Genomic DNA, 23,823 nt, shown 5'->3' on the forward strand with positions numbered 1-23,823 from the left:
CTGTTCGTAATTAGTGCGGGATATGCCCTGGAAACGTTGTTACGTTCCAGGTTTTGATATAAATGAAACCTACGTAACAGTTACTACGTACATAGGTACATAATGTAATGACAACTAGGTATATAAGTCAGTATCCATATAGCATAGTTAGCTGACTCGACTCCTTAAGAGTTGAACCAGCGCGCTTAGATTTAATTATCGTGATTATCTTAAAGTTTCAGCTTGAGTCTCCTTTATCTTGAATGCATGTGAAGCTGTATGTAATTTGTTGCATGAGATTACTGCAAGTCTTCGTTACGGGAGAGTTGAGATGACGTAGATTGAAGATACAACATATCGGCCATCTCCTATTCACTTACATCATGTATGTACTGATCGCTGTAATACCCCAAAAGCACTTTGTACATACAAATACAGGATGCTGGACCCTAGATGTTACCTAAGTGAGCTGAAAGAATCATCCTTGAATACGTATATGCCTTGGAAAGAGGTAGATACATAGATAGCTATATCTTACCATCTATGGAATATTCACCATATTCGGATTTAGTCAATCTTGAGGATATTTAACAAATAATCTACCTACCCTTCCCCTCTCTCCCACCACACGGTAGACATTGTACCGGAGTAACACAAGTAAAAATCCAAACGGGCCAACGAGCTCAAAGCTCATAGCTTCCCGTGCATTAGCTGCTGACAGCGACTGTGCACCGCCTCACTACTATTCCCCATTTCGTTAAGACGTAATTATTACCTGCAGTTCCGGAGCCGGGTCTCGAGCGATCCTGTCCGCCATCCCATCCATCCCAAGCATTGCGAACACGTGCGAGACAAGTGACAAGAGACCAAAGCGTAAAGCAAAAGAAAACCTGCCAACGAGAAGTTGTCATTTCCATCTCAAAGTGTCGATTTTCAGCCTATCGCACGCCATCTTTTGCTTGTTCCCTTCCCCCCTTTTTTTTCGTCCAACTTGAATATTATATTTCCTTTTTTTATCTTTGATTTAATCTACAGCCGCTGTCTCCCTATTAAAATTTGCTCGATATCCCTTTTCTTGCCATCTTATTCCTCGACCTCGTAATCTTTTATTGCTACTCTTGCCGTTTTTTGCTTTTGTAGCTCTTGTAGATTCGGTTTTTCATTTGAGGAATGAAGAAGATATTCCTGTGGCTTTCAGTGTTTTATCTATTTTAATCAAATACATACGCCAAATTGAATTGAAGCGCGCGCAAACCGGAAGGGAGCAACCATTATTGCTCTTATTATTTCTTGTTATTGTGTTATTGTGTTATTATTACACTACACTACATTGCATTGTATATTTGATTACACTATTTTATTATTCCTCTTTTTTCAATTTTCAAGCCAATTTATTCAACTGGCTGAATTGGATTGTCGGGGGTTCTATCTTATTTTATTTTATTTCTACTCTTTTGCTGATACCGTAGCATCAATTGATTGTTCGGTACAAAAAGCTCAAAAAGCTCAAAGTTGTCCTATCAGCAAGCAGATAAGAGGCAAGCACACCCTGGTTGCGCGCCGAGACATTGGATCTGAGGCTTTGACGTATGCCTGCTGCTTTATCTGTCGTATCAATCTTCGCCGCCGCCACCTGCATCTTGAAACTAACAACCCCCCCCAACTGCTCTACCGTTACGGGGTTAGTCTCTGAACTCTGGACTCTGGACCTGAACCTGAAATCTAAACCCGACCCTTACGTACCTAACACTAAAAACTTACTACTACAACAACTGCAACTACAACTACAACTACGCAATCTATCTTTCTCTCAAGTCGTCCCCCATTTCCATCAAAGGCAACAATCATCTACGGATTTTGTTACTTGTTAGGTTTGGGATACCTGCGTCGATTAAACATCCCTTCTTAATTTCCGTATTATTCATTCAAGTTGCAAACGAACGCATTGATAATAGGTACTATTATCTCCACCAACGCGCGACTGCGACGCTCGAGCGTTTTTGAGGCTGTCGTTGCGCCCGAACTTTGGTAATCTTTACTGATCTACCAACCGAAAAAATTCACTTTTTTTTTTTGTGCGCATCGCATATTTTCATTCGATAGCGACCAAACAAAGCTTATGCTTACGGCGCCATCCCGTTACTAGTATTAGAATAGGTAAGCATCATGGTTTTATATTTTATCTCGCTGTCGTCCGTGTCCCGCGTCTAGGCCCGTGCCTGAACTTAGGTTTGCTGGCATCTTTCGTCCTGTCATCTGGTCTTTTTTATTATCATCCCGTTTCTAATTCCCAGCAATCTGTTACTGTTCGCGCAACTCTCTCTACCCGGAGGTGGTGTTGGCGGATGGAAATAGTAAAGATGCTGGAATATGATGAAAGCTGTGAAATGCGCCTTGTTGTTGGCCAGTGAGGCTAGAGTTGAGCCATCCACCTACACACATCATACACATCTAGGTAGTCATTCAGTTTGATAATCCACCTCACGACCTAGTCATTCTCTCTCTTACTGGTCAAGCTTGCCCATATCTTTCATTCATTCAATCTTTGTCAAGCGAATCTTCGGGTACAAAACAACCATGATACTTTTTTATTTTACATGTTGTTGTTGTATGGAACCGTGAACTTTGCCACCTTGGAACCAAAGTGACATATGGGGCGTTCCACCATTTTTTTATGGCCCTATCTGCCTCATCGTGGATCGTTGGGCTGTCGAGATTGTGGCCCGAACATTTTCTTGTTTACCCGTTTTCCCCACTCGTGGACCCAGAAGTTTACTGCGCGCGAAGGCGAAGCAGAAGAAGACCAACCAGCCAGACTCGAGTCACCGAACTGCTGATCGACTGCTTGACTTAACTGGGCTGAGCTGAGCTGAGTCCGTTCGAAATCGCCTTCATTCCACCTTCATTACAAAACCAAACACGACGAAAGACAACTTAATTCGATAAAATACATTCACTAACTAATATCCGCTTCTTTTCAGGCTTCTTAATAATTCCCGATTGCGATATCCACATCGCATATTAATCAACCAACTAGACTTACTACTACACCTTTCGCAAGACGATGAGATGGCTGCTATAATCGGAGATTTCGTTTCAGATCATACGCGCCTCCATAATATGATTGCAGCTTCTAGCCTACCTCACGAACACTCGCGATCTCGTGAATCTTCATATCGGTCAGATTCTAGGAACCGACCGCGCGAAACACCATCTCAGACCGGTTACTCTCCTACTATTTCAGCCGCGTCTTACCGACCTTCAGTGCCGAGTGCTACACCTTCTAAACGATCTTGGGAATCTACAGAGACAGGGACGGGGACGGAGCAAAAATACATCTCATCTACCGGCGGAGCCTCAAGGTTCCCCACGCCACCTGATTCTTCCTCGCCGAACCCCGCTTCTACACGCGTAAGAGCACAGAATGCGAGCCCGTCTTCGGAATACATGGCATCGGAGACCCAAGCGACTACATCGGCAGTACCTAGTAGTTCCACGCCCACACCTACCCAACAGCAACCATCTCCTGATTCCGACTCATACAAGTCTCCCACTCCACGCGTCAATGCCGATAATACCTCAACTTCACCGGAGGGGCACACTGTCTATGTGCGCGATCTCGCACACATCCAGAGCCTTGCTCGCGCCGATCTAATGAACGGGGGCAATGGCCCCGGCATATTAAACGACCCGCCACTCCAGGCGATGAAGTATGAGATCAGCCAGATGCCGATAGGTGACATCATTGAAATGGTTGCGGCTCTTTTAACAAAAATCACCACCACCAATGATCTTCAGCATGATGCGTTACATAGAAACGCTACCCACCAGCAGACCGCGGCCAGCCACAATAGCGAAGGCACTTCGATGAGCCCTTTGAGCAGTTCTGTTCTTGCATTCCACGGCAAAAACGTGCCGGCGATCACGATTTTGAGCTATCTGAGCAGGATTCACAAGTACTGCCCAACTACGTACGAGGTGTTCCTCAGTCTTTTAGTTTACTTCGACCGAATGACTGAGCGCGTGAACACTATGGTAATGGAGGCAGAAGCAGCAAGAAGGCAGTCACAGACTCAACAACCCCTACGACCTCAGGCCCCGGTGGCAGAGACACAGTCCTACAGCAATGCCGATAGGGAGATGCGTGATGATGACAGTGATGGAGACGAAACTGAATCCGATCTCGTCGACGATGACCCTGATGAAAAAGGGGGCGAAAAAAGAAGTCGGGAAAAGCGAGCAAGGGCGCCACCGCCACCACCTACTTCACCCGCCACTTATTTTGTTGTCGACAGTTTCAATATTCACCGCTTAATCATTGCCGGTGTCACTTGTGCGAGCAAGTTCTTCTCGGATGTTTTCTACACTAATTCGAGATATGCTAAGGTGAGTTGCACTCCTAAATGCTTACCTACGTCTATACCTCTTCCAACACCTTCCATGTAACTTACGCTAATACGTGCGCCTTTTAGGTCGGTGGTCTCCCATTAGCAGAGCTCAACCATCTCGAGCTGCAGTTTCTTCTATTAAACGATTTCCGACTTGCTGTGCCTGTCGAGGATCTAGAAGCTTATGCAACGATGCTTGTCGAATTTTACGCTCGAGAAGTAGTTGCTCAGCGTTCGCGGCCGGTGAGCGGGGCCGAGTAAGCTTACGAGCCGATCATATTTGGGATAGGAAGTTCTGGGACAATATGAGTGTTGCTAGAGGTATCCTGCTTGGATTACATTTATACCTATCAAATAAGTAATCACTCACGGTCCTCTATATGCGTTTGCCCCATCTCTATGGTTAGGTAGGAACCGTCGAAGAAGCTGGAATATGCAGGATTGTCGAGTCAAGGATGGAAGAAACCTTGGCTCCGCCGACGTAGAGATTAATTGATCGTCGTATCAGATTTGCATGGGGCAAACCTTGGGATTCGGTTCCGTGTAAGATGAGTTTAGGTCGGTTATGCGCCCCTTAGAGGCAGAAACAGAGGGGGGGGGTTGAGTTATTGTCACTTTTATTTGATACCCGGAATAGATTTCCTTCGGGCTTAACTCCCCCTCTGTCTTTACGAAATAATTTGAAAATGTATTCTTTAAAATTCCTTATTTCGTGATATCCTCCTCGCGTAATAAAACAATGGCAGTACTTGGACGGGTTGGAATAGGAACAATGGAATAAGGGGTCTTAATAGGAGTCCTATCATTATGTACTTATATAATTAGTTGCTAAAGGGTAAAATGTATAAGAGTCGGTTGTATTTATTAAGAAGAGGCCTATCGTATGTCTTGTAAAACGGCCCATTAGGTACAGGGGCGGAAAAGCGTGTAAGTTGAAGTATTTCGGGATTATGTGTGACTAAGTGCCTATCTTCTTGAATCATGTAGTAATTGGCCTGCTTTCATATTTTTAACAAAAGGCGAACTGCATATTAGAAATCAATGAGTGAAATATAAAGGCAAAGAAACGAGACAGAGTTACTACCGCTTTGTACCTTATAAAGAATGGTATTGTTATGTGCAAGACAAATGTTACGAGGTACGTTATATAATTGCCGTATAAGTATGCCTCTGAAATAAGATCAAACCGGTGCTTATCAGGATACTTACCTGTGTACCTATTTGATTTGTAGCTACTTTTGTGTCTATTCTTATCTAGTTTACGAGGATATTGCTCGCCTAAAGTACACGATGATGAATGAACCGGACTTTATGGTGAGTAGGTTCTATAGGGAACTAGATGAACTTCAGGGGCAGCTAGAGAGGCGAGATATGATTAAATGTCCAGCCGTCATTCATGTCCAATGCTACCCCGAATCAGATTTCCCATGGGAGATAGAAAGCTTTGGCGAAAGTACTGAAAGGGCTCCCTATACACATCCGAAATCGCAGGTTTTATGTGTATTTTGGCATAAGTTTTCCACATTCGGTCACAATGTACGCTGTGACGAGAATTTATATATGCTAGAGCCTACAAGAAAAAAGACAATGGTTGGTAGAACTGCGAAACTCTACCCACTATATGATGGCGAGAAGCCTTTAGATTTCCATTTCCTGATAAACTATCATTTCCGACAGTTGGAAATGCCGGATAGCGAAGTACCTCAGGAGGATACGGTGGTTTGGTGGCCAAACCTCATAGTCTACCTTTCAGAAGTATACCGTACTATGGTACAGATCGACCGGACTAGTCAAGACGGTATGCAGAGGTTCTTTGGATTCTTCGCGCGACCATATGTCCGCATGCAGGAATATTGGATTATGATCGATGAGAAGTTACATGACATACCTCCCGACGAGGATTTAGCTGGTGGACTAGACGCTATTGATCATATATACGAGAATAGGCCGGACGATGCGATGAGAACTAAGCTGAGAGACAGATTTGAGGCGTATATATCCTACGATACAAGCCGATGTAGGCCAGTGGACATCATACCTGTTAACGACGTTGAGGGATTGACTGCTACACAAAAACGCAGACTTCGTACGGTGGCGGCGTACCTAAAGTCCTGGGGTGACAGTGTTCCGGTAACGCCTCGAGCCGTACGATACGCTCTTCCGGGTGAGAAAAGTCACGGAGAACCGGCCAGTATTCTTGATCTCGCTCATAAACTGGATATGATGGAACCTAATAACCGTATAGGGCCGCAATTCTTCCCTGCTATTAGCCTTCGCTAAATAGGGGCACTTTGCGTATCAAGGCATCAAAGCCTGCGAAAAGAAGTATATCCTTCCCGAATATTGACAAACGTATATTAGTTATGATATTATGTAGGAAAGATCTATGTGGTCGTCTAATATGCTAATAGAAGACGTAACTAGCATCGGTGAACGTGTTCACCCTCTACTCTTATTCTAAAAAAAAAAAAAGAAAAAAAAAAAGAAATATAGGATTCAGTTATAGTAAAATTAAAATCTATTCTCTAGAAATATTAATAATGTCTCTTTGAGTTCATATCTGTGACCCGATATCAAAAATATCTAAGCATTATTAGCCTTATAGATGCTGATCCTGGAACTACCACCACACCACTCCGTTATATCTCCTTTACAAGTCATGCTACAGTCGCCTTCAGCAGCCTTTGTTGCTCCATTTAGAGGACCTTCATTGTTACAATAACATTCTTGACCGTACTCAACGCCCATATAAGCATACCCCTTCCCCACACAATAACTTGCGCATTTCTCAACCGTTAATGTATTATTGCTAGTCGAGTAGCTCGTACTGGTTGCGCTCGTTCCTTTACCTAATGCTCTACCGTTCGCGCCTTCGGTATAGCAGCCAAGGTAGGCATATCCGGTACCGCTGATAGCAACTAAATTGCGCGTGGGAACATATAGCGTGTTATTCCAGACGGAAACTCTAGAGCTCCCTCCGCAGATTTGGGTCGAATTGCCTTTGCATGCCATGCTGCAACCCTCTTCGGTAGAAACCGCCGCTGAAGTCTTTGGTGAATTGCCACAGTAGCACTCTCCGCCGTATTCCACACCGAAGAGAGCGTAGTTCTTACTTTGACAGTATGAAGCACATGAGTCTACGGTCATGGAGTCGCTGTAGTAGAAGTCCTTAGCTAATGTACGTCCATCTGAGGCGCTGTCGGTATAGCATCCAAGGTAGGTAGCGGTACCATTTGCTGCTCTTAGTACGCTGATATTTTCTTGAATCGATGTTATCTGGGTGGGTTGAGGTGTAGCAGATTGGGATTTACTCGGCGAAGCTTGAGTAAGACTCCAGACACTCATTTTGAGGCCGCCACCACAAAATCCGTGTGAGTCCCCTTTGCACTTCATGTCGCACTGACTACTATCTGTGATGAGAGTGCCTGTATTGACATTACCGCAGTAGCACTCTTGCGAATATTCCGTTCCGGCTAACGAGTATCCCTTGCCTTTGCAGTATGATGCACACTTCTCATTCGTCATCGCTGCCGTGTCGAACATGCTATCGCCACTTAATGCTCTATTGTTTCCGCCTGGGTCACTGAAACAACCCATGTATGTCGCGCTGCCGTTGTTAATAGTCGTAGTATCGACTAAAAGCGTCGTTACGGTTTGCGAATAGGAGGTGTCGTTCCATATGGCTAAGAGGTTTGGTGCGCCACACCACTCTGTTGCGTTACCGGCACATATCATCTGGGATGTTGTTGAGCAATCAATTATAACAGAACTACTAAGGGAACTCCCGCAATAGCATTCCCTTGAATACTCGAGGCCTGCCAAGGGATAACCTTGAGACTTGCAGACTGATATGCAGTATTCAATGGTCATATTGCCAGCTGCAGTTGAATGCCCACTCAATGTCCTTGAGCTGCCACTATCAGCTGCGCATCCCGCGAAAGCAAACGCACTGCCGCTGAGCTTCTGCCCTGTGGAAGGGTTAAACATAGTATAGGACTCGCCATCATCTACAGTATTAACGGAGGGTGTGTCGTCTGGGCATACAAGCCGAATTGCTCTCTCGGGACCAGGCGTAATTACGTTACAGCCCGGGAGACATTCGATCATTCCCTTTACTTTCTCGTTAACAATCGGTTTACGCTCTGGGCAATTTGTCGCATAATAAGGGGTCTGAGACTTGGCTAGCGGCGGGCATTTTGAGATCTGACCGTTGGAAGAGTCGTCGTTAACGCACTGCTGCAAAGCGTCGGCAAGAACTTCTGCATCCCAACCGTTCATGAAGTCTCCATGGAACCCGAATCCCGTAGGGTCGCCATTCGCGAAGACGAATTGCCCGCCTGCCTCCTTATTGATATCATTCACACCATAGATGACCTCGAAGAATAAGTGCGCCAGCTGTCTTGGATGCGAGGGCGGGCAGACGCCATTGTCGATACCGGACATATATGCTACATGCGACTGGTCAAGTTGGTAATCTTGCCCGTTCCAGCACGATGGGAATTGTATTTGAGCACGAAGACCATTGTTGCAATCGGTGCGGAACATGTAGTTCTGTTCTGGGATGGTACCCGAACTATCAAGACATGCGAAAGACACGCGATCAGAGACCAGGCGGCTCCTAGAGTTTCCACCGGCCGAGTAAGTAAAAGATGTGGTATCGTTTGATCGTACGTATGGGTCTCCCGATACCATTCGGAATCCAGGTGGGAAGGGTTCAATATTAGACCGATTTTCGCCGCGCCCGAGATAGTAGACGACCGTCCCGCCATTAGGAACTTCCTCAAGGCTTCCGTTAGTATGTTGATAGTAGAGCTGCGGTGTCCAGTAGATTGATTTGTCGTCTTGCACTTCGCACGAGGTGCACTGCGAGGTAATTAGGTCCTCATAGGTGTTCGATAGACCAAAATTGCTTGCTCCGGAGACCTTATGCACATGGGCTGAAACAGCACCGGGGGATATGTTGGGATCCAGTCGGCCAGTTTGGATAATGGAGCAGGACATACGCCAGTATGCGTCTACGCTGTGAAAACAGGCAGATGACACCGCTAACACGCCCAGTAATACCCTTCTTAAGTTGGCCATGTCGGGCAATAGTGTAATAGCAGATTGTGAAATAAGATTTACATATTCAACGAGAGATTCTTCTGCTTATGGACTTCCCTCTGAACGGACGGATCAGAAAGCATATATGCGCTATACACCTTGCGCGAGTAAGTACGCAAGGACAAGCCGCGTCCATTGCCTCTTCCGGCCAAGGTGCGACTTAAAACACCACGAAATATCTTCAAGACACCGACTCTGAGAAGAGAGTGTCATGGTTGGTGTCATACGCTCTTTTAGTCCAGAATCGGTTCAAGTGGGGATACTTAAGACATACTATTCTACAATCTAAAGCAGTCGGTAGTCTAGACTCATGCTACTAGACAGGCGAGGGGATCTTGGTGAATACTGCAATGTCTCGCCTAGTACTAATAAGAGGCAACCTCAATATTTGTGTGACACGACCGTCTGTTAGAGAGGCAGTGCTCGTGCAACAGTATTACCGAACTAGAGATCGTGTAGGTTTTAACTTTTGACTAAACGCTGTGCTGGGAATAGATAACTGTCTAACCCCTGAGCTAGGTCATATACCAAGATGAGACTGGTGATAAAGCGAAGTAGACAATGGTGTAGGCCCTAAAAGGGGAACGATCTTATGACTTTGTAGAATCTTATTCATGTGGATAGGTGCTTAGTACACCTTCCCCGGAGAAGATGGTATCCAATGAAAACTCTGCTGGCTTAGAAGCAAACTGGAACTGCGAGTCAGGAGAGTGGAGGAATCGACCTGCGTTTACTTAGCTACCTAGGAAGTCGACGATAGCACGACTCAGTCATGAATGAGAAGCCATGCTAGATGGAACATAGCTCTTCGACAAGCCTTCTTACCGAGAGGTGCGCACACGGAAAAGTTATTGGCAGAGACACGCTGAACAATGTATATTGACTTCGGGACCGAATAGTTTATGATTTTGACGATTTCTGGATTAGAAAGTAAGACCGGCACTCTGTAGTGGATTGGGTGATCTAGTAACTCTTCTCGGTAGACTGATTCACGGAGATATTGAAATATAAATATCGTAGCTAGGAATTGGGGGAGGTAAGGTAAATTGAACAAAGTATTTTTATCTTCTTAACTCTAGCTAATACCTAGATAAAGAAGGTAAACATGCTCGAAATTTGGAAGAGTCCTCATGTTTCCTGTCATCTTCTCAATTTAGCATTACCGTTACTAACTGGATTAATCGCGGTTATTTTAAGTCTTTAGACATCTTTCATAACAGTTACTTGGAATTACTAATGGCTCCCTGCTATATGATCTCTGACTCTTGGAAGAACGAGAATGGGAATGGGGATTGAGAAAGAAAGACGTGGAGTTGAAAAGTTTTTACGGATCCTTGCAGATGGGACGGTATGGTTTAAAAAGGCTCCATCTAACCTGTCATTTTCACTATAAGTGCGTCATATTACAGTGAAGCTTAATCTGAATAATTTAACTTAGAAAGATCTTATCCTGTTCTGTTTAGTTGTTAATATAAATAGTATTAAACATTTTCGTTACGTTGTACATATGTCTTGGCTATTTTTAGTCTATTCCGAGACGAAAACTTTTTTGTTGAAGATATTATCTGCGGGCTTTTCGGGCTGATAGTTTATCATTCTACTACTCATCGTTGCGGAGATAAAAAAGCAAACGAGAAAAAAAATTTATAAACACCTCCAATATATGTAGTAATATTTATGATAGTTATATCATACTTTATACATAATTCCCATTCATGAACAACTATTAAAAATCCTGCTTAACGACGTAATGATGCTCCATCATAGTTGAAACATTTCCAGCCGCAATTCATAATAAAGTAGGGTAGCAAAATAACCAGGGTCTGCGCCGTACACGGCAATTAACTGCAGTTAACTGGGCCTAATGCAGGGGTTAAGAAGGATGCCAAGGGCGGGATGGCTTGAGCTCATGCGGATCATGATGATGATCATGATGCGACCCACGATCTGGTCTATCCTGGTCCTAACTACCATAGCGGCAAAACATGGGTTCGTGGAATGATTTGACATTGCGGAATGATTGGTGGGGGTGGAACGCTCCACCTATTTTGGGCCTCTAATTGGCTGAATCTGTGGAATTACGGGTCTAATATTTGTAATTTTTCATTTTTGTATGGAATCGTTCCGCAAATGTCGGTAGCGTTCCACATTTTGTAATGATTCCACATGGCTTTTTTTATTTTTAAAAAAAATTTAAAATTTTTTTTTACTAAGTCAAAATTTTACCTTTCGGGTGTAAAGGTTATAAGGACTAAAATCGGATGCAATTTTCGAAATAATTCGATGAGATTGGCCACCTCGTCCCATTAGCTCAAACGTTAAAACTTTAAACCTTATTGTGGGGTTTATGGTTACACAAACGCAAGAGCTGTGGGTTCGAGGACCAGTCTTTCCCTTTTTTTGACTTTTTTGACTTTTGCCCCACTTTTACACGTGAAAGTCACGTGAAAGTCACGTGGATTTGCGGAATCGTTACCTTTTACAAGACCATTCCACAATTTGGAATCATTCCACGATATTGGAATCATTCCACGATGTTGGAACGATTGGGTCTGAATCCAATGCTTATTATACATGGCATAATTATGTCCAGTTGGGTGCGTTCCACGAACCCATATAGCCCCGCTATGGTACGTACGCGTCACTAACTTCCCCTTTTCTATCCAACAAATTCTTTTCAAAATAAATTAACCAGAAAAAAAAAAAAGCTTGTGTATAGTAGTGACATGCTGTCGAATAGGAACAAAACTAATTCCACTGTCCACTTAAGAATATTCGGACCTGAACCAGCTGAGACTAGAATGATTACCCGATTTTTTCTTGTTTGCTTGCCTACCACATAGCTCCGTTAGATAACTATTATGACGCTCATCGGTAGTCCACGAGGCTTGCGATCTTTCGTTCTTCCAATTGGTCTGATCGCTATTAGTCTTGTGGCTTTGGCATTATACCGCGGTATAGGGGGCGACGATGGGTTTCTACGAAACCTCTCTATGATCAACAATGGAAAAACAAACCAAGCTAGCGCCCACGAGAATCACCGTCCGACAAACACTCATGCGCCTCCAAAGTACAAAGAAACACCAAACTTTGCAGCCCCTTCTGCGACCGACCCATTCCCTCTTCTTACGAAATCGACAGCAACACCTCCGCCTATTCCAAAATATAATGTTCCCCGTCCTGGTTTACATCGAGAGTACGGCCTTTCTTATACCCCGCCACTCTTCATTGGATTCACCCGACAATGGCCAATGCTTCTGCAGTGCGTGGTCGGGTATTTGACCGCGGGCTGGCCACCCGAATCTATATTTGTAGTTGAAAATACGGGCGTACAATATGCAAATGCGCAGGGAAAGCTTAGTCTACAAAATCCCTTTTATCTCGATCACGCAACGTTACGCAAGCTCGGGGTCAACATTATACAGACGCCTGTATTACTTACTTTCTCGCAAATGCAGAACTTCTTTCTGAATACCGCATTCTCCCGGTCTTGGCCATACTACTTTTATTCGCACCAGGATGTCTTAGTATTTTCGTTCGAAGATGGGCCCGACACGTTGGAGCGTGATGGCGATAGGAATTGGTTCTTTTATGATGAGAAAGAAGAAGCGGATATTATGCGCCCAGCAGCAGCTGGACAGGATGGATATAAGACCATTTATGAGAACTGCTTGCGCGAGCTAAATCAAACCTTGGAAAGGGAGGAGCGTTGGGCCTTCCGTTGGTTTCAGTATGATCACCTTACGTTGGTAAACAGAGCAGCGCTGGACGCTGTAGGAGGATGGGACTCGTTGATGCCGTACTACGGTAGCGATTGCGATATGAATGCAAGGTTGGAAATGGATGGGTGGACTATGAGACATCGACGTGTGGGTATAATTAACGACGTATCAACGGTATTGGAGGATCTGGCCGCATTGTACCGTGATCCGAACGTGGTCCCTCGATTTATCGATCCGAATCCGGCTTTTGCGCCGAAGGAGCAATCCAAGGAGGCGCAGAAGAAACCAGTGAAAGGGGAACAAAATGGGACGGATAAAGAACAGAGCAAGGACGGAAAAGGAGTGAAGGTGGATCAGAAAAGGGATGAGAGGGTCAATGGTACTGAGAGTATGAGTATGAGTATGAGTGTTGCCAGGTCGATAGAGTATTTCCGGGAACTGGTTAATGTTGGTAACGACATGGGCGCGTACAAGTATCGCGACAAGAAGAATTCTCGCAACTCGTGGCAGAACAGCCAGCACGGCGGAGTGGGTGAGCCCTATTATTATAACCCGGAGGGATTTGCGGCGTCGTTCTGGATCTTGGCCGAGGCTGGCCGTGAGGTCTTCCGTCAGAAATGGGGACACCGCGAGTGTAATCTAGTCGAGGAAACGGCATTAAAGCTGGAAGATCAATGGCTTGTCGAAAAAGACTGGGAATAAGCACTGTAGAATATGCATCTACGGGGATGTTGATTCTAGAGGCGTTCGGCTCTATAGAAGGGCTATTTAGATGCTGTAATGATATCTCCCAGGAGATCCTTGGGTAGTATTCAGTAGTTATGTGTGGATAAAGACGTTATACTTGTATTATAACTAACGTCTGTATAGATTAGGTATCTACTCGTTTATTTCAATGATGCCTCTTCCTTACTAACAGATGTTGATATCTAGGTGGCTTTATCCTAGAGGGTGTAAGGCTTTGATATTTAAACAGGCTTAGATATCCGATCAACTATATTTGAAAGGAAAGCAAACTAGAATTGGCACCTAATACACCTATAAACCTCATTGACGCATGTCAGACATGTTTGCACAAGCTATATTTTCACGTGGCTAGTAGAATATGTCATCTTAGAAGCCAGGCCTGACCATGTACTAGAGATATGAATCGACTTTTACTACCTTTCCCCCCTTTCGTATCTTAGCCCTTAACTCCTTGCCACCCCCGTCCCAACTCCGGTCTCAGCCATCATACCTCTGCCCAGCTTAAACTAAATACTTCAGTTCCCGCCTTGGAAATCCCGACCTCGATGCTCCCATTCTTGCTCGACACACTTGCTGGTATCTTTTCTCCTTTTCTTTCAAGCACGATCTTCTTACCCGAGCTTTCTCGAAGTTTATAAAAGCGCCGTCCAAACTGACTGAGGAACCCAGCTAATTTCTCCTGTGTGACATCTGCTTCCGCAATCACGCCACGGTCGATAGCCTCCTCGAGGGCAAGAAGAACGAGCTGCGTCACGTAGGGTTGCGTGTACACGCCAGCCGGCGCTTTGCCTTGCTCAGCAGACGTTTTGGACTGGAGGGGATGAGGGGCACTATCGCTACCACTGATACAGTCACAATTAATATATTTACATTGACAACGCAATAAGTATGGGGATTTCTTAGGTGTAACTTACAAGAAGAACTTTGGATCACCGCTGACAGCTGTTTTGACTAGTGCGTCTCTATCCGTAGGTTTCTTCGGGATAGGTTTGCAGAAGGCAAAGGGGTCGCAGTGAGCTTCATCGGAAGTGAGATACAGATGGTGGGCAGTGATTGTAGCTAGTTATTATAATATTAATATTAGCATTACTCACTCTAAGAGTAAAGTGAAGGGATATATCATACCGCCGACGGTAGACCCGCAAGCCTGCACAGCTTTAACAGCTGCAGCAGTAGTACAATGCTCAAGCTGAGGCGTGTGTTAGTGATTGCTTGAAACTGAGCTAGGAAGACACATGTGCAACATACCACGATGCGTAGATTCGGGAAGCGCTCATGGAGCGTCTTTAGGGTTGGAAGGAATGCTTCTTCTAGAGTCGTACCTGCTGGTGCAAGGGACTCTAGGACTTCTCCGTGAAGATTTAGCACTATATAGGTACGTAGGTAACTATGTTAGCCTGGTTTACTTTATACAAAAGGTGAGGGACTACTTGGAATTAAACACGGGAATATAGAGCTTAAAAGATGGTATCATGTACCCAAGTCATGTTGTTCCATGGCGGCGAAGGTAGCATAGAAGGACTCGAGATTCGAGACGCCAGATTCAGAGTTGGTAGTTACCCCTGAAATTTGTTAGTTCCATATACTTGGGAATGAAGAGAATCACGTTTACCTTGAGGATACATCTTGACACCTGTGATGCCAGCTGCTGCGGCTTGGGCAATGACATCGGGTGTTACAGAGGGGTGAAGCTTAGAAAGAGCAAGTCGGGTTAACCCCTATTATAGAAAGACACAGTAAATAGTAGTAAGGAACTTACGAAGAGTGACATAAGAAACTTCACATCTGGGGCTATTGCTTGTAGCTTAGATTGGTAATCTAGAACCTTTATCGCAGTTAATCACTGGTTTCTAGTCATTTTATACGGTTCGTTTATACATACCTGTTCAACAGTCGTAAGGGGTGGTATCTAGGTTTGATCGTATTAGAGTGTACAAATTCAGGTCTTCTACGATATGTCCAGCAGGATTAAAACAAGTCGTACGTACAAGATTAGGCATGCTGTACTCTTTAGTCAGCTCGTATATTTCCCCCTGAAGAAGTCAAGTAAAGAGGCCATACACAAATACAGTGTCAACACCACCCTGTTGCACAGTAGGCACCATTAATTCCATTAGCTCGCCTTGTCGCAAATGGACATGCATATCTGCTGCAGGCGGCAGCTCGAGCCGTTGGATCTCTTTCAGTTGCATCTTATGAGATTGATATAATCCGTCGCGATGAAGGGTTCCTTGGGTGATAAGAGGGGTTTATAGTCTTGACGAAAAATGTTTTTTAGAAACCTCAAAGATCTCATACCTTTTTTAGGTGCATCACAGGATGGAAGTACTAGTGCCAAAGCACAGACCACATATTATAACAGCTGGAAAATCACGTGAGTGAGTCGTGTTAAGGGGTAGAAGATAAAGCCCATATTTCTTATTTTTCAAGTTCACCTAATCCCAACATCGATCTTATGTTAGATTATTAAGAAAATATTATTATGTTCTACAGTACAATATATTTAAACACATGAAGATACTAATAAAACTTCTCGTTTTGAAGGCTGAAGGGTCAAAGTGCACATTGGCGTCCCTCCTAGTCGATTCAGGGGCTGATCTAAGTATAGTACCAGCAATTACTAAAGTATACCTGAGTACCACTTTATTAAAGATATGAACTAAAAGAAAATTGAATAGTTAAACTGGTATAGGATTAGACATAGATAGACATAACTTAGTGACTATGTCTTGTATATCAGGTAATTTGATATAACCTCTCCGACTAGTTAATAGTTTTGCTTCACGGGTAACACAAATGGGATTAACACACTTAAAACGAGTGAGTCGCAGAGCTTTATTTGATGAAAAAGGTAGATATTTCCATTATCACTTATTGTTACTCCTAAAAATGTCTACTAATAAGTAGTATTAACCATACTGCAAGATATATTTATTCTATTCTGTTCCCTGATAAAAATTATCTTCTCTGCGTCTTGATAATTTATTCGTCCCCTATCTCTAGGGATTTATCGTGCCTAGGGCAAGAACTCATGGCTAGAATGATAGGAAATGGGTTTTCGGCTATCGTGAAGATGCTTGGTGTAAAAGGCAATGCTGATGCGCATTTAACCCCAGATAGCCTTATCCAGCGTAGTAACGAAGCGATTTACCCATTCGAGCCATTCATAGAACAAATCCCAACAACGAAAGAATGGGTCCTAGAACAATTCTCGAACCAAGTCAACCCTATTTCATACCTCCGGAGCCTTTTCCCTTTCATTGGATGGGTCCGACGATATAATACGCGATGGCTAATCGCCGACCTCATTGCTGGTAATATCCTGTCCCTTTTTCAAATATAATCCAGTATGATCTGACCATATTTAGGTTGTACACTAAGTCTCGTAATGATTCCACAGGGGTTGTCCAATGCGATACTAACGAATCTAAGCCCTGAATTTGGGCTTTTCACCACATTTGCGGGTGCTTCGTTATATTGGGTTTTTGGAACATCTAAGGATATTTGTGTTGGGGTATGTGTATAAGTCATTTTGGGTGTCTGTAACTGAGTACCTTGCTAATCTTTAAAAAGGCAACGGCCGTAATATCTCTGCTCGTTGGCAAGACAGGAACAAGTATTATCGACAAAAATCCTAACTTTACTCTGGAAGAAGTGGCCAAAACTCACGCGTTTCTCGCTGGCTGTGTTTTTCTTATCCTTGGCCTCTTACGGTTAGGGTGGATCGTCGAGTTGATACCTCATGTAGCTATTTCGTCTTTCATCACCGCTGCTGCAATTATTATCACTCTTGGTCAGGTGCCAAATCTCCTAGGGATTAGGGACGTCAATACAAAGGATCCGGCTTATCAAATATTCATTGAGATATGTAAAGGGCTCAGTCGAATGAAGCTAGATGCAGTGGTCGGACTTACATCCTTGTTACTATTGATGTCCGTAAAGTGGCTATTCCAATACTTGGCGGTACGGAAGCCTCATCAGGAAAAGATGTGGAATACACTTGCATCACTTCGACTGTCTTTTACTGCATTCCTTTACATTTTCATCAGTTATCTGGTTAATAGGAATGTCTCTCAAGATGAGTTCAAGTTTCGCATACTTGGACACATCCCAACAGGTGCGTATACCATCCCAACCGATACGTCGTTATTAGCTTATTCATGATAGGTTTTGGTCACATTGGACCCCCGACTTTTCAACTTGAATTAGTGAAAAGTCTTCTACCTGAGCTTCCAGCTATAGTAATTGTTATCATAGTTGAACATATTGCTATTGGCAAATCCTTGGCTCAGAAGAACGACTACAGCATAGTACCATCACAAGAGCTAGTCGCTATCGGCGCAATAAATTTAGCTGGCCCTTTCGTCGGTGCTTATGCTTCAACGGCTTCATTCGGCGGTAGCGCTTCGTTATCCAGAGTCTGTGTTAAAACACCCCTGGCCGGAACTTTTAGCGCCGCTATTCTCGTCCTTGCCTTATATGCGTTAGGTCAGGTCTTGTACTGGACTCCAGTTGCTACTATGGCGGCTCTTATAATACATGCCGTGATAAATTTACCCGTGTCTCTTGATGAGCTGCGTAAATTATGGCTGATATCGCCCCTAGACCTTGTCATCTACACTCTCGGACTTCTAACATCTATTTTTAGTACACTTGAGAACGGGATCTACGTGACTACGGCTCTATCTGCGTGTCTCATTTTCATCCGGCTTCTTCGTGGCCGGGGGCAGTTTATTGGACGCGTTCAAGTTCACCCATACCCAAACTCACACACGAGAAGTTCAGTTACAGTTGATGCGCCATTTACATCGGCAAACATTCCGAGAGATGCTTTCTTCCGGCTCAATCGAAAGGATGCATCTAACCCATCCATCTATGTTGAATCTCCTCGTCCAGGAGTATTCATATATCGCTTCCCCGAAGGTTTCAATTACGTCAATCAATCCCAGTATATGGAGTTTCTTCTGGCATATGTAACAAAAGAAACTTGCCGAACCACTGTACTTGACTATAAGAATCCCGGCGTAAGTAAGATTGTATATAATAGGGGAACATTATTCGCTGACTTTTATGGCTTAGGACCGACCATGGAATGAGTGTCCCTCCTCTCGATCTCAAGGATTATCAGACCAATCTAGCTCAGAGGCCACTAAGCCAACTCTCAAAGCACTGATATTCGACTTTTCCACTGTGAGCAGCATCGATGCCGACGCAATAAACGGATTGATCATTCTTCGTAAACAACTAGAACGCTGGTCATCTCCAGAAACCGTACAGCTGCACTTTGCAAGCGTAGATGACCGCTGGGTGCGTAGGGCGTTGGCTGTAGCTGGGTTCGGTTATCCAAGCAGCAGAGAGTTGGAAACCCCTAATCCCTACAGTCCAGTCTTCACTCTCGCAAGGAAAACAACGGGAACGACTTGCCAACCACTCAGAGAATCCGCAATTGAACCTACAAGAATATCTACAACTATTGAAAATCTAGAAAGTGGACGGTCTGGTATCGAAACAATCCCAATACGCACTGGACAACTGACATCTACGCATGGTATCAACTATCCTAACTTTCATGCAGATCTGATGGCTGCAGTTCAGGCTATTAATGTGTTCACTACTCAAGAAGGTATTTGATTATATAAAATGTAATAAAGACTCTACAGACCCATAATGTCACGAGGTGGAACCAAACAGTATGGAAACAATTTCATTGTTCCGCAAGAAACTCTAAAGGTATCTATGAGGTTCTAGGTCTATACATACTAAACCTGTTCTTTGTTCTAGATGTCTCATCTAGAATCCTGACACATAAACCTATAATAAACTTACCTACCTGTAATTATATTTTTTCAATCGTGCATATAAAATTTGTCTCGACTTATTGACTGGTACTACCATCTGATTATCAAAGTCTTTGTTTATTATTGTGTGAATACAATAGTTTCGTCGAGTATGCTGTACTTAGGGGCACATATATAAAACTTCAAAGCGATATTAGTAGACCTTAGGCATAAGTTTGAAAAGGATGGTCGCCTTTAATATTCGAAAATAAAACACAAGAGAGTTCTAATATAGGTACGGATTTAGGCAGCTACCAACCTTCCATTTAACAAACTGCACAAAGTCATAACTTCTACATAGGCACCTACCGTTCTAAGGCATTCAAGGAAAAGGCAGTCACGTCTGCATCTACCTAGGAGGTTCAAATATCAAAGCAAAGTATATATCAACTTAACCTTATCTATAACATCCTACCTGATAATCAACACCAGCCCATCTGCCCATATACCAGTAAACATTTAGTTAGTATAAATTACCCTGCATCTTCACCATGTCAACTATAATTCGAGACTATATATCGCCTGAGGATATGCTCTCTGAGTCTGGAGAAGAGTAAGTATAAACTACCTACCTAAAATGCTTTATTCCCGCTTAAATGCGATTCTAACTTAGAAACGGCAGTCTATTAAAGTCTGGCATGCTTTCAGATGTGAAGGTTAAGTGCGAGAACCGCGTTTGGCAACTTCACAAAACTATCATCTGCCCAAGATGCCCATACTTTAATAAAGCGTTCAATGGCCCCTTTAAGGTATGTCCCCAGCTCTCGACCAAACAAGACCACTCCCACCATAACAATATATAACGGGGCGACTAACATAAATCCCATGCTGTGGTATTCGATACGCTAATAGTTGACGATCAGGAAGCTACTACGGGCGAAATCACCATTCAGGATCAGATCCCCGATGATATAGATAAGATTGTTTATTTTCTATACACTGGAAAAGGTAATACCTACCTACCTCCTAAGGTATTCATCAAAGTTCTCATTTTGGATTAAACTAACATGTGATGACAAAATAGTTTCGCAAGAGTTAGTCAATACCCGCCCTTGCGACTTTTTTAAACTGGCTGATTTCTTTCAAATCAACAGTTTGGCGAAAGAAATCATATCAAGAACTAGCCTTAAGCTGGACGGGATGGCAATGCGTTTACGGAATATGCCCCAACCTCATAAAAATCTACAATATGTATTTGGTGATGAAGAAATCGACTATTTATTCCGAACGATCGAGACTTCATATACCTTAGACTCTTCGCCTTATGCACGTCTTAAAGATTTAGTGAAAGATTTCATAGTCAAGAGTGGGTTCCGAATTACCAAGTACGACCGGTTTCTAGCAACCTTAGAAAGCATCCCAGAGTTGGCTTTAGACATCATGAAGCTTCTCCAGCATTCAGCAATAGTCAATAGTCCCCCTCCGAGATGTAACAGGTGTAGGCGCAAAATAGGTTCAGACGAACAAGCTTACCTTTGGATGACGAAAGACATCAATCGTCATGCTTTAGTCAGATATGAACTTCGTGGCATGTGCGGAGACTGCCAAACTTCCTACTGATCCAATCAAAGTGAATCGTAAACTCTGAGGCAGTCGCCTGGGTTGAACCATATATTGAAGTGTAAGATACACAATGATCGCGTTGTCTCATAATAAAGCTCTCTACATGTTCTTCTCGGTTTGCGACCTAGGGTCAGGGGGGTTATAGGTTAAGAATAACCCTGATGGGAAGAGGAACTTCGTATATATTAAACACTATGCTAGTAGCTAAGTTACTGTGTCCTATGTTAGTTGATATAATATCACATATTTAAATTCTTCGAGATGACATTTCCTATGCACAGTGATGAAATCAACTTAATAAGAGAAGCCTTATTTACATTCACTAACAAAGAAGCTGAAGTTTAGCTCATGGCCTGTTAAAAGCTCTATTTATGAATCATAATAAATAGCTTTTGACATGTAGAATCCCACATACTAAAGCTTCCAAGGCTTGCATCTACCCATTATCGTAATTTTCTGTGATAATATATATCCCAGTCTCCAGAAGCCAAGGCCAAGAGTGCTTAATTACTATACAACCACCGATAAATCGTCAGGGGGTACAATGGTAACATAGACCCATTGCTCAAGTTGAACCTCATCTTGCTTTAAACCCTCAGATTCTTTATCTGACCGATCTATGACGAAGATATTAGCTATTAATCATGGATGGTGGGTGCATGCGGGTTGCGCATTACCGCTGGAGCAGTAGAGGACTCTCTTCAACTGCTTGTCGTTTCGTAGGCTATCGAAGAACTTCTTCGAGGCTTTGGAGTTTCCGATTTGGCTAACCTGGAACAGAACGGCTTATAAATACATGTTAGCGATAGTTACAGTTAGGATGGGTGAGAAATATATAGTACTTACCCTCAGGCTCATAGCCAGCCTTAATCAGCTTCCTCCCACACTCTATGATCGCATTTCTCAACGTATTTGAGGACTCTGGCTCGGGGAATCCATCCGTAATCATCGACACTAATAAGGGACGCACTAGTTCTTTATTCTCTAACTTGTCGTACACTAGAGGCTTGAGAATCTTCGCGATTAGGTTCGACCCAATGTCTGCATCCCCAGTTGGTTGCATGTTGGTCATAATGGTCTCAACTTCTGCCTCCCGGAGTCTGCTTCCAGACACGGAGCTATTGATGAAGCGTAACTCGACGCCATCTTCATCGGGTATAATGTAAGTGGCAAATTTTGTAACTCGCTTGGCTAGATGTTGCTGGGCTTTAATGCGGTTGCCTACAGACATGGATGTACTGTCGTCTAGAATTACACATTAGCTTCGAGTTTTCCCGCATCAACTTATAGATAGTGCGTTTGCCTACCGCAAAGGATCACCTGCTGGTATAGTGATACCTTTATAAGATCACGGATATCTTTGTCAGACTTAAGCGTCGATTCAGGGGGGTTCGCTTTCATCTTAGCGGCCTTCTCAACAAGTGTATTAAGAAAGGGATCGTCGTTCTTGAAGAAGCTATCCATGTGATTTTTTGAAATAAACCTGATGATGTCGCTCTTATATTCCTCTGCCATCTTGCTTTCTTGGACTTCCTGTAGATGGGTATTAGCTAGAAGACGAGGTGTGGTAATATCCAGAGTAGTATTACTAACATTAGAATGACTTAGGATCTTGATCTCGCTAGGCTCATGGCTCGATTCGATGATGCCCTTCAATACACTTGATATAACAATGTAGACCCAAATTATTAAATGAAGGACGAAGGCAAGAATCTTCCAAATGATGTCCATGAGAGTCAGACGCCCCTGAGAGCTACTATTAAGAGCATCAATCATGGCGTCTTTTTTCTTCTCAAAAGCGATCCTAGCTGCCGTTTCTCGATTAGAATTCTTCAAGGTCTTATCCGCACCGAGATTAATGAGTTGGCGAACGGTATTGACATCCTTCCACTCGGCGACAACTTTCATCAGAGGTGTATAGTTGGCGTCCCCCGAAGAGGGCTTGTTGATGTCAGCGCCGTGAGCATGGAGTAGACGGATGATCTCGGCGCGGTCCCTCTTCTTCATAGAACCCATCGCGGCGAACCACACGGGGGTGCGGTCGCCTTGGGAGAGCTTAGTTGCCGATGCATTATTCTGTAAAAGTAGCTTAACAACATCGGTACGGCCCTTCAAGGAAGCCGTAGCAAGTAGAGTCAGTCCCGTCTCCGGATCTATAGAGTTAATATCGAATGAGGAAGTTTTATACTGGTCCAGTTTGTACTGATCCAGGTTTCCATCACGCGCATCTTCGAAGATGCCCATTGTGAGTGAAGGCGGACGTGAAAGTGATGAAGATATGGGAGGTGTCTAGATGGGATCCGAACTGAATCACGTAGAATAGAATGCTTCTACCTCTAGACTATACATATCGATCAGATACATTACTAAAGCTCGGGCTTTATTGCCAAAACCATTGCTATCTTTCTCAACTGATTTGTCGCGCGATAATAATAATAACGGAATTTCTTCCGCAATATCTGACAGTAGAGGCAGTCGTAACCG

The 23,823-nt window shown here is 43.7% G+C and overlaps 6 protein-coding genes across 8 annotated transcripts; 3 read left to right on the plus strand and 3 right to left on the minus strand.

Annotated features, from left to right (window-relative positions):
- Window positions 1-3,048: 3,048 nt before the first annotated feature.
- On the plus strand, window positions 3,049-4,628 carry GL218_06856 (PHO85 cyclin-6; the record flags this gene model as incomplete). Its single annotated transcript, XM_033583585.1, has 2 exons — window positions 3,049-4,365; window positions 4,452-4,628. The coding sequence occupies 2 exons, from the start codon at window positions 3,049-3,051 to the stop codon at window positions 4,626-4,628; spliced, it is 1,494 nt and encodes a 497-aa protein (XP_033433127.1).
- Window positions 4,629-6,950: 2,322 nt separating this feature from the next.
- Window positions 6,951-9,449, minus strand: GL218_06857 (putative fungistatic metabolite; the record flags this gene model as incomplete). The annotated part of the gene is made up of 1 exon (XM_033583586.1): window positions 6,951-9,449. The coding sequence occupies one exon, from the start codon at window positions 9,447-9,449 to the stop codon at window positions 6,951-6,953; it is 2,499 nt and encodes an 832-aa protein (XP_033433126.1).
- Window positions 9,450-12,463: 3,014 nt separating this feature from the next.
- On the plus strand, window positions 12,464-13,894 carry GL218_06858 (uncharacterized protein; the record flags this gene model as incomplete). Of its 2 annotated transcripts, none has more annotated exons than XM_033583588.1 (1): window positions 12,464-13,894. In XM_033583588.1, the coding sequence occupies one exon, from the start codon at window positions 12,464-12,466 to the stop codon at window positions 13,892-13,894; it is 1,431 nt and encodes a 476-aa protein (XP_033433255.1). The 2 variants fall into 2 exon arrangements, with proteins under 2 accessions (XP_033433255.1, XP_033433254.1); XM_033583587.1 differs by having other exon boundaries at window positions 13,088-13,894.
- A 529-nt stretch (window positions 13,895-14,423) lies between these two features.
- GL218_06859 (putative dihydroorotase) lies at window positions 14,424-16,131 on the minus strand (the record flags this gene model as incomplete). Its single annotated transcript, XM_033583589.1, has 10 exons — window positions 14,424-14,781; window positions 14,854-14,998; window positions 15,065-15,128; window positions 15,188-15,306; window positions 15,418-15,501; window positions 15,552-15,630; window positions 15,699-15,764; window positions 15,822-15,848; window positions 15,928-15,940; window positions 16,001-16,131. 10 exons carry the CDS (start codon window positions 16,129-16,131, stop codon window positions 14,424-14,426), a joined length of 1,086 nt encoding a protein of 361 aa, XP_033433253.1.
- An 881-nt stretch (window positions 16,132-17,012) lies between these two features.
- GL218_06860 (Sulfate permease 2) lies at window positions 17,013-19,570 on the plus strand (the record flags this gene model as incomplete). Its single annotated transcript, XM_033583590.1, has 5 exons — window positions 17,013-17,253; window positions 17,308-17,453; window positions 17,513-18,056; window positions 18,107-18,963; window positions 19,019-19,570. 5 exons carry the CDS (start codon window positions 17,013-17,015, stop codon window positions 19,568-19,570), a joined length of 2,340 nt encoding a protein of 779 aa, XP_033433034.1.
- A 2,411-nt stretch (window positions 19,571-21,981) lies between these two features.
- On the minus strand, window positions 21,982-23,583 carry GL218_06861 (uncharacterized protein; the record flags this gene model as incomplete). 2 transcript variants are annotated; one of them, XM_033583591.1, is made up of 4 exons in its annotated part: window positions 21,982-22,124; window positions 22,186-22,584; window positions 22,647-22,872; window positions 22,933-23,355. In XM_033583591.1, the coding sequence occupies 4 exons, from the start codon at window positions 23,353-23,355 to the stop codon at window positions 21,982-21,984; spliced, it is 1,191 nt and encodes a 396-aa protein (XP_033433035.1). The 2 variants fall into 2 exon arrangements, with proteins under 2 accessions (XP_033433035.1, XP_033433036.1); XM_033583592.1 differs by having other exon boundaries at window positions 22,647-23,583.
- Window positions 23,584-23,823: the final 240 nt, after the last annotated feature.

The sequence above is a fragment of the Daldinia childiae genome (genome assembly GCF_008694065.1).
Source record: "Daldinia childiae strain JS-1345 chromosome Unknown Scaffold8, whole genome shotgun sequence".
NCBI classification, from domain to species: domain Eukaryota; kingdom Fungi; phylum Ascomycota; class Sordariomycetes; order Xylariales; family Hypoxylaceae; genus Daldinia; species Daldinia childiae.